General features: G+C 44.5%; 1 protein-coding gene across 2 annotated transcripts in view; it reads left to right on the top strand.

The window, feature by feature from the left end:
- ncoa1 (nuclear receptor coactivator 1) overlaps positions 1-13,887 on the top strand; it is a 74,271-nt gene that overhangs the window by 37,868 nt on the left and 22,516 nt on the right. For both annotated transcript variants that reach the window (XM_079255048.1, XM_079255049.1), the window contains exons 3-7: positions 3,987-4,087; positions 6,614-6,780; positions 6,950-7,056; positions 7,149-7,326; positions 12,787-12,966. In XM_079255048.1, the coding sequence (XP_079111174.1) occupies positions 3,999-4,087; positions 6,614-6,780; positions 6,950-7,056; positions 7,149-7,326; positions 12,787-12,966 (721 nt within the window). In that variant the 5' untranslated portion in view covers positions 3,987-3,998. The remainder of the gene's footprint in view (positions 1-3,986; positions 4,088-6,613; positions 6,781-6,949; positions 7,057-7,148; positions 7,327-12,786; positions 12,967-13,887) is intronic.

The raw sequence follows: 13,887 nt of genomic DNA on the forward strand, positions 1-13,887 counted from the left end.
AAAATCACATGGAGGAACTCTGCAAGCATTGTCATTCAAACAAAACACAGTTCAAAGCTAAAGCAATTATTCAGGCATACAAACACAGAGCAAGGCATCATGTGAAAACAGACTGTCGATGACAGAGATGTCTGTCTCTTCCCTTAGCAATGGAAAAACTGTGAAATCATCTGAAAAGTAACACAAAAAAATTTTTTTTTTAGCTGTTTTCTAATCACTTTGTTCCAGCTGAAAGAAAATGCTACTGTTGTGTTTTTGTACGACTATGTTTGTCTGAAGACGAGACGTTTTTGTAGTGAAGTGTGTGTGCTCTTCATACAGTATACAAGCTTTGTGTTTACATCTTTCTGGAACATAATGGTGTTTCTGTTGTAACTATGGGTCTTATCTCCTTATTTTCCAGCCTGTGATTGGTTGACAGAGATGTCAGTCAGCCAACGGGTTGATGAGAGATTTTTTTAAAGATATCAGTGAAATATAGGTCAAATAGCTCATTTGGAGGCATTTAGTTGGTTCCATCTTAAATTTGCAAAACAACTTCTAAAACTTTTCAATATTTCCTCGTCACCTATTTCTTAACTTATTCTCAGATAAATTTGATCAATATCTTAGATTCAAAAGATGATCTTTTACTCAAAATATAGTGGTGTGGGTAAAGCTTGATCCATCCTCCACGAGAAGCAAAAACTTTGTTCTCGCTCTCGAGGCTACAAAAAAAGAGAGAAAAAAGATTCTTTTTCGTCTGGTCCATTCGTCTGCAGCGGGGAGGGATCACTGTGATGTCTGTCTTATTTCTTATTTAACAAGAAACATGGCGGGTTTGTGCACGCAGCGTGTTGCTAAACTGTTTGTACGTTTTATCAAAACAATACATTTTACCTGTAATAACAAAAACATGGAAGCGGCAACGTTTTTTTCCAGTGTTAGCCACGCCCACCTTAAATGTACGACCAATCACACGATACGTCTCATAGCCACACAAGAAAAAACTTCTGCCAGTCTGATGTGTCCTCAGTCACATCCGCGAGAACAAAATGACGTCATTTTCTTCTCTAGGCCTCGAGAACAACAAAAGTTTCTTGCATCTCGTGGAGGATGTAACAAGCTTATTTATGGCAGTGATTAGATTTTTAATTTTATTCTCTATTTCAGGTGAGTTTACTCTGAAACAGGAACAAATGTCTAGTTTTTGATACTTTTGAGGTAATCTCAGATGTCTGGGCTTTCTTTTGAGACCATTATTAGACATACAGCCCCTGTATCAAATCAAATCAAACTTTATTTGTATAGCACTTTTCATACAAAAGCATATCAAAGTGCTTAACAACATAAAAATAAAAAAGTTTCAAACTTAAAAAACACACACACTGACCCTGTAGTTCAGTGTCAGTTATGTTGCGGGTCATTTCAGACAGGAAGCAGAAATAATTGGTTTCATGACGAAGAGGTTTAGTTAGGACACAAGAAGAAAATTCATTATTTATTTTGCTGCTTTATATTTTGCCATCTGGCTGATGACTTTCTGTATGTAAGCTGTGTATATAGCCACATAACTGTGAAAATTCAAGACTGTAAATAAGGAGTAGTATTTAAATAAGCCTTGGGCTTCCTTCTGCTCATTCTCAAACAAGGTATAATGATACACAAACGTGCATCCTTGTTTTGTATTGTATGTGTGTTTGAGTTTTTAAAAAAAAAAAAGAACATAGATCACAGTCTCAGCAGAGTCTATATGCCGAATGTGTCCTGCTTTAAATGGGGAAATACTCGACATACACTGGAGTCAGCCTCTCTAGAAACGAAGCTAATTTGTGTCATTTCTCTGGTTTAAATCCTGCATGTTCGCGGCACAGAAAGGGCCGAGGAGGACGATGGTTGAGGTGAAACAATCTTCCTCAGAAAGGATTATCTCTCTGTGAGCTGCGTGGCCTTGCAGCTGTGCCTACGACACTTGTGTTGCGTTATTTATTTATTTTTTTTTGTCTACAGGTTAAGACATTTTGTGGGCGTTTACACAAGCATGTTTTGTTGTGGTGACCCTTTCACCTCATTGTCTGTAGCTTTCCATGCCTCATATGAGTAAACCTGAGTCTTTCATTAACTCTTAGTTTCCTGTCATTGTACCAATGAGTAACAAATTCCCCTCCAGTTTGCTTAGTGGCTTTCATTCATGGTTTTTTTCTTCTGTGTTGCTGTGCTTTGCAGATACGCATGTTTCATTTAGATTATAAAAGTAATACTAAACCCAATTTCTGATGGCAATTTAAAGAAAAAAGGTTTTTGCTTTAATATTTGCTTAAATGGATCCTGCAGAAACCTTGTTAAACGCTGTGCTTCAGCAAATGTTGCAGCAGCATTATCTGTTGCCATGCCAACCAGCCTGATGAAAATGCGGCGTGCCGACATGGCTTCAAAGGAAATATTCTGCAAGAGCACGCAGAAAAGGAATGTAAGAAGAAAACATGTTAGAGAGGCTCTTCATGACAAGCCCAGCTGACCGTAGAGTTGAGTCAGCTACAAATCCAGTATTTATTTGGGAAATATCCTGTACGTACATCGGTGTTCATCTTTTTCATTTTTCCACAATGATAAATCAGTGAAGTCTGACAGTCAGTGAACAAACTGTTTGGATTACCAGAGTTGTCAGGTTGCAGGTGTCTCCCACATTTGGGGGGAGCTGGTCAGCTGTAGAGGTTGTGTGTTTTATCTCTGCATTTATCGATTAATTATAAAGTCTCCTTGATACAGTTATTTTTCCACAAAGGAAGGAAAATGTTTTTCTTCCATGTGAGTTGAATGGGCGTTACCTGTGGCCGTTACCGTTGGTCACTCCTGGGGCAGCTCCTGACATGGACCGACTCCCCAGATGTCGTTTCCTCACAGCAGTGTCAAGCAAGATACAGATGACAGAATCCTAAAGTTATACGTTTTTATTTTGGCATTATTGGTCAGGGGAAGGGTTGGGTTGTGTGCGTGAGTGGGTAACGTGTGTGTGTTTTTTTTAAATGTGAATCTTTGAAATGCTTTTGTATAAAAAAGTGCGATACAAATATAGTTTGATTTGATTTAAAGAAGAGCGTTAGAGTGGAAAGAAGAAGTTATTCCCTCTAATCAGATCAGGCTGCACGTTGGTTTTGTAGTTTGCACCATTGCCTCGCACCACAGCTTTCCATTGGGCCAGTAACTGGGTTCTGGGTTGGAGTTAGGTTCCCTTCATGTCTTTGTGTGTGGAGTTTGCTTGTTCTCCATGTCTATGTGTGCGTTCTCTCTGGGTACTCCCCCTTCCTTTGTCACTGACTTCTCTCAAGGTGTTGGCATAAGTGGTTGTTTTGTGTGTGAACTGGTGACCTGTTCAGGGTGTACGCTGCCCTTGGCCTTTTAAGAACTGGGATAGGCTCGTTCTAGATTGGCGTTATTAACTTATTGCTCATTGAATCCATGTAAATGGATACGTACTTTTATCCCTATAAGGTAAGGGTTACTATTGATGACTAAAGCCCTGTTGACGCTAGTTTTAGAGAAACCACCTGTTACCTTCTGGCTTGTGAGAGCCGTGGGAAGCTGTGGTCTAGTTCCACCTGACTGCAGTGTCATGATGTCCATAAAGCAGTCAAACACAGTCTAATTTTCTCTAATATTCTTCATCAACTTGCCAGCACAGCCTGCAGGATACAGTATAATACCATCTCTTCATGTTGCCATAGTTACTGGCTTGCCCACTGGAAGGTTCTGGTAGTTTTTACACCAGTTCTGTTCTTTGCAGTCCTCAAAGCAGTGATGGTACACGCTAATACTAGTAATAAGATGGGATTCAATGTGAAATAACTGTAATCTGTTTTTAAAGACTGAATCTGGACACCAGTAGTTCCTCTGTAAACCTTTCAGTCATATAACCAGCACATGTTGGTGAGTTTCACTGTTTCATGGGTTTACAGTCATGATTATTTTGTGTCTGATGTTTCTCTTCGTTGTCTTCGTCTCTACAGGTCTGTTTAAAAATGAGTGCAGTCGGGAAAAGCCCCCTGGACCCTGCCACGCCAGAGTCGCGCAAGAGGAAGGGCTCGCCATGTGACACATCGGGGCAAAGGTAAACACCTGCATGGCAACAGCAGAGGAAGAGAAGCTGAAGAATAAAACATTTTTCCTTTTAACAGCCATTTGACCAAAAAATTATTAAAAATGAAGATAAATGAAAAATAAATTAAATACAAGCCATAATTCAGCTTTATTTGTACAGCACCACTTTACAACAGTGTTGTCACACGGCACTTTACATACACATCATTTCAAGCCAATTCATACATAGCCTACAGTAAAAACCAACTGATTGCATCGAATCAAGACTTCGATCCAATCCCCCATCCTGAGCTGCACGAGGCGACAGTGGGAAGGAAAAAACTCCCTTTTAACAGGAAGAAAACCTCCGGCAGAACCCGGCTTAGGGAGGGCAGCCATCTGCCATCAGCCTCGTCTGGTTGGGGTGGAGATAACAGGAAAGGTATATATGGTCATTGGTAGTTAAAGAGGCATCAATGGAAGGATCTAGAAAAGGTTTGATCAGTCAGTAATTCCCCCACTAAACAAAACAAAACCAGAAAAAAAAGAATTTTTATCAAAAACAGGGTCTACTTTAACCAATGTAAGCACATTAAGTTATTATAAAGATGGCGTGTATTGATCCCGCTAAACCCCAGTTTCAACTAAAACCATGTTAATATTGCGTGTGATGGAGTGACTCTCCACCTTTTAAACCAAAAACCGCAAGATAAGATAAATACCGCCCCCGTCCCCCTGACTAGCTTGTGATCTGCTAAAAGCGGAAATTTTAGCCTTGACAAATGCGTTCTTGACGCCACAATAGCAACATTTCAGTTAAACAGAAACTCTTCGTCTCTGTCTTCTAATAGCAGCAGACTCTTCTGTTTTTGTAATTTACCCTTCGCTAAGTCCCGCCCTAAAAGCAGTAATGACCAATCATATGTTAGCAACGTTAACTAAGAGAGAAGGTCTGGCAAGCTTTCTCTTCCTGTGTAAAAGCGGTGCGTGTTTGTTTCTGGTTTGGGTGAAGTATTTTTCACCTTACCCAAATCCAAAATATAGTTGGATTGATATGCCAAATATGGATCAAACGGTGTGGAATGCCTCATTTGCAGCAGAATCCATCGACAATAACAAAGTCTACTGTTTGTGTTGAGGTAAGACGATAACGCCAACTAGCACACAGTTAGCTACAAGACGAGTAGAATATTAGTTCTTCATCAACATCGTTCTGCCAACAAACTATTATCTGAATGTTTTTCTTACTTACTTTATTTATTTTTATTCATTATTTATTTATTTAGCTTATTTGCATACTTGCATTGTGTATATATATATTTATTTAGTTAGGTAAAGGTTATAGTCTGTTAACCTGGTACAACTTCAGTGAAAAATATTCATATATATTGTTTTATATAAAGTATACTTAAACTTTATTATTGAACACGGTTGAATTTTTTAGCCAAAACTAAAATAGCAATGGTCTTTTTGTAAAAATGAAAATCATGATTTTTTTAACAGAAGAGAAGACATTCAGGATAACTGCAGGCGGCGCATCTTTAGTGTAGACCATTATTTTAGTCTATTTTTAGCTCCAGCTTCGGGTCAATGCGGGGTGAAGTCGGTGCATTTTGAATGAATGTTTGTAGTTTAGTGTCTGAGCCCGTGAGGCCCAGCGGCTGATCTACGAGCATTTCTACCGCTATGACACACAACCGCTGACCTGAGCGTCTCACACAGCGGCGTCCACCCCCCTCCTTCAGCCGCCACGCCTGCTTCCAGGCCGGCCAATGCTCTGACCTACTTTTACTGTTGTCATTTCACATTCACGTACTCTCACATGCACACATTTCTCCTCATGATCGCCTCATACCTTAGTGTTACTCCTCAGTTCAGATGGAAATGGTTGGTACTGGAATCGAGGCTGTGGAGGCGAGAGTTAGAGGTTGTTTTGTTTCCATGTGGAAGGGTTCCTGGATTTATGTTGTAGAGAAAAGTTAAAGTTGCCCGTTAGATGGAGAATAGCTGCAACTGTTTAATTCAGTTTTACATTTCTATTGTTTCTCTTGTAAATATTCACACTTGTTATTAAACCACCTGTTGATCAAGAGATGCTGAAGTTTTACGCAGCAGCTTTCATCAGATAAATATATTTATTATATTTTTTACTTTAACTGACAACAAAGTTCATGGTTTAGTGTGTTTTTGGTGAGAAAAAAAATCCAACTATAGGAATAAAAGGAGTAGAAAGCTGCTCTGTGCTGAATCAAAGCTACTTTTTGATGATTAATTAGCTGTTATATGAGGTTTGAAACATAAATATTTGGTTGCTTTATCTTTTCCTATGTGAAGAATTTCCACATTTCTTTCCTTTAAGCGAACTGAAAAAGCACATTTTCTAAGGCTTTATATTCCACAGAGGTGGGAAACTCCCTCTTGAAGTCAGGTGGTTGCTGATTACCCACTGATTTGAGCTGCAGCGGGGAAACTCTGCAGTCCGGCCGGAGTTGCCCACCCCTGATATACCAGATGACTTTTGTATCCCTCTCTGGTGGTCATGTGTCGTTTCCTGCAGTCTGGAGAAGCGGAGGCGGGAGCTGGAGTGCCGCTACATCGAGGAGCTAGCCGAGCTGCTGTCCTCCAACATGAGCGACATCGCCAGTCTCAGCGTCAAACCCGACAAGTGCCACATCCTAAAGAGCACCGTGGACCAAATCCAGCAGATCAAACGGCGTGAGCAGGGTGAGGAAGTTCTCTCTCACACACACACACACACACACACACACACACACACACACACACACACCAAATTCACGTGAACTATCAGCAAATATAAATGATATTAAAGATCATCGTGTGAAGCCACTTTTTTTTTTTTTTTTACTGATTTGAGATTATTTCCTTTTGACAGAAAAAGCCGCTCTTCTTTCTCCAGACGATGATGTGCAGAAGAGCGACATTTCCTCCAGCAGTCAGGGTTTGGTGGAGAAGGCGGCCCTGGGGCCCATGCTGCTGGAGGTAAACCATCCTCACGTCTGCCGCGCTGCTGACGTTAACTAGCATCACATGCTAACTCCTTCTTTGTTTTGCTCCTTTCTCCCGGGACTCAGGCCCTCGATGGGTTTTTCTTCGTGGTCAACCGGGAGGGGCGCATCGTCTTTGTTTCGGAGAATGTGACAGGTTACCTTGGATACGCCCAGGAAGAACTGATGTCATCAAGTGTCTACAGCATCCTTCACGTGGGAGACCACAATGAGTTTGTTCGCAATCTGCTGCCTAAAAGCCTCGGTAAGTGATTTCCACTCAGTGTAAAGTCTGATACCAGATGTCCAAAAGTTCACGCTGTTGTGTTTACAATGTACGTGACAGTTATAGTTTAGGCTTCTTTAAATGTGACACTTTGGTTCAGAAACATTTCAGCAGCAAGAAAAAGATTTTCAGTATGAATTATTTACTTTGTAAATGGAAAACTGTGTAAATAAGGTAGATTTAAAGAGCTGCGGAGGAGATGAACCATGCAAAATTTTGAATTGGGAGCATTTTCATGCTCCAGACAAAGCTGCAAATTATATTTGGAGTATGCAGAGGCGGCAGACGCGTGGGCGAAAGTGACAAGAAACGAGGCTTTGTTCATACTGATAAAGTTATTTCACAATTTAGTTTAGTTCTAACCTTGAAAAGAGGCAATAATGAAAACAACTAGTCGGCAGTTTAAGGGCCGAAGAAAGCAGAGAGCAGACGGCAAGGACGACCAGTTGTATTTTCTCTTATTCGTTTAGATTTTCGGCATCTGCTGAAGTTCTTTCCTTACAAATTCAGTTCAAAATGAATTTGCACAGAAATCTTTATGAAGCTGATAAACCATACTGCCAGTTTTTTAAGGAGATTTTAGATCTCTATGTGTGTCATTTATTTTTGTGTTTCTGTAAAGGTGCAGGGTCTGAATTTTTTTTTCTTGATTTGTGTTTAATTGAATTTTTTAATGTATTTTATTTTACTATTTTAAATAAAATTTGTTTTATTTTTTCTTATTATTTAAAATTGTATTCAATTTAATTTTATTTTGTATTTTGTTTTACAATTCTTTTCTATTTGTTTACTTACTTTTTATTCAATCAAAATTTATTTAGCTTTTTTTTCTTATTTTATTCTTATTTGTTTAATTTATTTCATTTTATTGCCAAAAAGGTAAATTGAAACAGACATGAAAACAGCTGAAAATTGACTGCTTTGCTTAATATCATGCATTTTAGCCATTAACCTGAAAGCCTCAGCATATTGGAGGAGGAAATAGAAACAGCAGATTGAACACATCATCCATCCATCCATCTTCTGCCGCTTATCCGGGGTCGGGTCGCGGGGGCAGCAGCCTAAGCAGGGAAGCCCAGACTTCCCTCTCCCCAGCCACATTTGCCAACTCTGCGGGGGGGATCCCGAGGCGTTCCCAGGCCAGCCGAGAGATATAATACCTCCAGCGTGTCCTGGGTATTCCCTGGGGTCTCCTCCCAGAGGGACGTGCCTGGAACACCTCACCAGGGAGGCGTCCAGGAGGCATCCTGACCAGATGCCTGAGCCACCTCAACTGGTTCCTCTCGATGCGAAGGAGCAGCGGCTCTACTCTGAGCCCCTCCCAGATGACCGAGCTCCTCACCCTATCTCTAAGGGTGAGCCCGGCCACCCTGCGGAGGAAACCCATTTCAGCCACCTGTATACGAGATCTCGTTCTTTCGGTCACGACCCACAGCTCATGACCATAGGTGAGGGTAGGAACGTAGATCGACTGGTAAATCGAGAGCTTCGCCTTCTGGCTCAGCTCCTTCTTCACCACGACAGACGGGCGCAGAGCCCGCATTACTGCAGACGCCGCACCGATCCGTCTGTCGATCTCGCGCTCCATCCTTCCCTCACTCGTGAACAAGACCCCGAGATATTTAAACTCCTCTACTTGAGGCAGGACCTCACTCCCGACCCGGAGAGGGCAATCCACCTTATTCCGCTAAGGACCATGGTCTCAGATTTGGAGGTGCTGATTCTCATCCCAGCCGCTTCACACTCGGCCGCGAATTGCTCAAGCGAGAGCTGGAGATCACGACCAGATGAAGCCAACAGGATCACGTCATCTGCAAAAAGCAGGGACCCAATCCTGAGGTCACCAAGTTGGATCCCCTCAACACTTCGGCTGGGCCTAGAAATTCTGTCCATATAAGTTATTAACAGAATTGGTGATAAAGGGCAGCCTTGGCGGAGTCCAGCCCTCACCGGAAACGAATCCGACTTACTACCGGCAATGCGGACCAAGCTCTGACACCTGTCGTACAGGGACCGGACAGCTCGTACAAGGGGGTCCGGTACCCCATACTCCCAGAGTACCCCCCACAGGAGCCCCCGGGGGACACGGTCGAATGCCTTCTCCAGGTCCACAAAGCACATGTAGACTGGTTGGGCAAACTCCCATGCCCCCTCCAGGACCCCAAAGAGGGTATAGAGCTGGTCCACTGTTCTGCGACCAAGACGAAAACCACACTGCTCCTCCTCAATCCGGGATTGGACTATCCGGCGGACCCTCCTTTCCAGGACCCCTGAATAGACCTCACCAGGGAGGCTGAGGAGTGTGATTCCCCTGTAATTGGAACACACCCTCCGGTCCCCCTTCTTAAAAAGGGGGACCACCACCCCAGTCTGCCAATCCAGCGGTACTGCCCCCGATGTCCACGCGATGCTGCAGAGGCGTGTCAGCCAGGACAGCCCCACAGCATCCAGAGCCTTAAGGAACTCCGGGCGGATCTCATCCACCCCTGGGGCCTTGCCGCCAAGGAGCTTTTTGACCACCTCAGCGACTTCAGCCCCAGAGATAGGAGAGTCCACCCATGAGTCCCCCAGCTCTGCTTCCTCATCGGAAGACGTGTTGGTAGGATTGAGGAGGTCTTCGAAGTATTCCTTCCACCGACCCACTACATCCCGAGTTGAGGTCAGCAGCTCCTCATCTCCACTGTACACAGTATTGATGGAGCACTGCTTCCCCCTCCTGAGCCGCCGGATGGTGGACCAGAATCTCCTTGAAGCCGTCCGGAAGTCTTTCTCCATGGCCTCGCCGAACTCCTCCCATGCCCGAGTTTTTGCCTCAGCAACAGCCGAAGCCGCATGCCGCTTTGCCCGCCGGTACCCATCAGCTACCTCCCGAGTCCCACAGGCCAAGAAGGCCCTATAGGACTCCTTCTTCAGCTTGACGGCATCCCTCACTGCTGGTGTCCACCAACGAGTCCTGGGATTACCGCCACGACAGGCACCAACGACCTTACAGCCACGGCTCCGGCCGGCCGCCTAAGCAATAGAGGCACGGAACACAGCCCATTCGGACTCAATGTCCCCCGCCTCACTCGGGACATGTTCGAAGCTCTGCTGAAGGTGGGAGATGAAGCTCACTCTGACAGGGGACTCAGCCAGACGTTCCCAGCAGACCCTCACAACACGTTTGGGCCTGCCAGCTCTGACCGGCTTCCTACCCCACCATCTGAGCCAACTCACCACCAGGTGGTGATCAGTTGACAGCTCCACCCCCCTCGTCACCCGAGTGTTCAAGGCATGTGGCCGCAGGTCCGACGATACGACTACAAAATCGATCATCGAACTGCGGCCCAGGGAATCCTGATGCCAGGTGTACATATGGACACTCTTATGTTGGAACATGATGTTCGTTATGGACAATCCATGACGAGCACAGAAGTCCAATAACAAAACACCATTTGGGTTCAGAAGGGGGGGGACCATGCCTCCCAATCACTCCCCTCCAGGTCTCACTGTCATTGCCCACGTGAGCATTGAAGTCCCCCAGCAGAACAATGGAGTCCCCAGAAGGAGCACCCTCCAGCACTCCCTCCAAGGACTCCAGAAAGGGTGGGTACTCTGAACTGCTGTTCGGTGCATAAGCACAGACAACAGTCAGGACCCGTCCCCCCACCCGGAGGCGGAGGGAAACTACCCTTTCATCCACCGGGGTAAACCCCAACATGCAGGCACCAAGCTGGGGGCTGATGAGAATGCCCACACCTGCTCGGCGCCTCTCACCATGAGCAACTCCAGAGTGGAAGAAAGTCCAGCCCCTTTCGAGGGTACTGGTTCTAGAGCCCAAGCCATGCGTAGAGGTGAGTCCAACTATATCTAGCCAGAACCGCTCAACCTCACGCACAAGCTCAGGCTCCTTCCCCACCAGAGAGGTGACGTTCCACGTCCCTAGAGCCAGCTTCTGCAGCCGGGGATCGGACCGCCAGGGTCCCCGCCCCTTGCTGCCGCCCAGCTCACACTGCACCCGACCCCTACGGCTCCTCCCGCAGATGGTGAGCCCACGGGAGGTGGGGCCCATGTAACCCTTTCGGGCTGAGCCCGACCGGGCCCCATGGGCGAAGGCCCGGCCACCAGACGCTCGCTCTCGTACCCCACCTCCAGGCCTGGCCCCAGAGGGGGGTCCCGGTAACCCGCGTCCGGGCAAGGGAACATTCATGCCCAGGTTGGTCGTCATCATAGAGGTCGATGAGCCGTGCTTGGTCTGGTCCCTCCCCTAGACACCTGTTTGCCATGGGTGACCCTACCAGGGGCATAAAGCCCCCGACAACATAGCTGCTAGGATCTTCGGGACGCACAAACCCCTCCACCACGATAAGGTGATGGCTCAGGGAGGGCTTGAACACATCAGCAGAGGAAATTGCAGCTCTGGAAGACAAAACAGGTGGACAAGCATTAGCAGTAGTTTCAGTTCAGACAGAGTCTTAAAGCTGCGTTTAGACACTGAAATATTAAAAAAACAAAGCATCTTCTACAAATAATATGTGTTGCTACGCAGCTGATGAAGGGACTGAAAGAATTAAATCAGAGAAGTTTTTCTCTTTTTCCTCTTCTGCTAAACGAAGCTCTTCTGTGCAGATAACATATGTAAACAACACTTCAATTCACAGCTTATTTATTGATCTGCAAATAAAAAATGTAGATTTAACACCATCTATGTAGACGTTCGATGTCACACACGCACACACCCACTGAAACACACAGATGACAGCCTTCCTGTTGCAGTTGTTTTTATCCTGTTTGTTGTGATGGCGACGACTTTGCAGTGATGGAGGAAAAGAGCGTGCACGTGCTCACGGTGATGCTCTGACAGTCCGTCACTTTTTTTTCCATCTTACACAGACCTGGATTTGTTAAAACGAAGCTGCAATGTCTTCAGCGATTAAAAATGCAGCGAGTGAAGAGAACATGCTGCTTTACAGGAAAAAACATTATATTCTAAACTGGTTTATCTGGTTTGATACTCCACTTTAAAAAAAAAAAAAATTTAAAAAAAAAATGCCAGTATAAATGAAGAAGTTTATGCATCAAGCTGCTCTAATGTGGAGTTTGAAAAGATCATTTGGGTTTTTGGCCAATTATTAATTAAACGATACAGACGACTATAATAAATACAGTGTTGTCAGTGAGTTTAATCTGTAAAAGTGGTTTTGGAGCCACAGTTTTCCTGACTTACTGAAAGGCGTTCATGATTTTTCCTTGCACATTGGCTGCTTCTCAACACAGTAATGTACGCACCTCAAACAAGTAAAAATGTTTGTTTAATGAGGCTTTTTCTAATGGATTTAATATGAACATAGTTTTACATTTCTGGCAGCTTTGACAGTAACTTAAAGTCTGCTTTTGTAAAGTATCAGCAGTGAAACAACCTGAATTAAGACTGCTTCTGCTTCATGTGTGTGTGTTTAGTAAACGGCAACCCGTGGCCACAGGAACCTGGACGCAGGAACAGCCACACCTTTAACTGTCGCATGCTGAAGAGGCCGCCGGACGAAGTGGACTCGGAGAACCAGGAGGCCCGACAGCAGTATGAGATCATGCAGTGTTTCACTGTATCTCAGCTGCGGGCCGTGCAGGAGGAGGGAGACGGTACGTGTGGACACACAGCTACAACACACAGTTATTACACACAGCCTGCAGCGGCTTCCTTCGCCGAGTCGATACGTCGTCGACTTCATAAAACCAGTATGAATACTGAGGAGAGCCACAGGGGCTGATTTAAATGCATGTGGTTTAACAGCTAAATCTGTATTTTACTGCAAATATATCAATACTGTGTAGGTAGATTTGTTTTGTACATTGTGTTCAAAATGTAAAAAGTTGACTATATTATATGTTGGGATTCATTTTAGGCTTCAACTGGTTCCACATAACATAACTGGAGTTGATTTCCAGCCTTATGTTTAACCTTCAGTCTCCTTTTTCACATTAATCATAGATGTAAAGAATGATCTGTCGCATCATGCTCGTGTTTCCCGACTCTGTTAATGTTTCAGATAATTATTCTACCTCTCATGAATGCAAACAGCAGGAAACGGCAGCGAATGTCTCTTTGTATTTTATGTTCGAGGTGATTCAGTCTGTTGGTCGCGTTGGTTTATATGCAGGGCTCTCGAGTGCAACTAATTAGTTTTTGCCAAACGTTTCACAAAAACAAAAGAAAGAATGAAAAGTGGAACTTCTCTCTTCCACAACTGGACACCAGAATGTGTGTTGGTTTGACCAGTTGTTAAAAAGCCTTCACACACCAGTACCAGAGTACATAGCAGCAGTTTAAAAACTCACACACAGTTACTCACAAGCACACATGTGCCGCCAACCATGGGGTACGCGTGGAAGGATTGCCAGCACAACAACCACCCAGATTAGGGCAAGCCATGGTGTACACTACAGCAGTAAGTCTGCAGTGCAGGTCCCCGTCCATCCAGGTCAGAACGGTCACCGTGGCAACAACCCTGCAAGCCAAGCAGGCAAAACTCCCAGTATGGAGAATCCACAGGAAGAAAACTC

Source organism: Telmatherina bonti, assembly GCF_933228915.1.
Source record: "Telmatherina bonti genome assembly, chromosome: 16".
NCBI lineage: Eukaryota > Metazoa > Chordata > Actinopteri > Atheriniformes > Telmatherinidae > Telmatherina > Telmatherina bonti.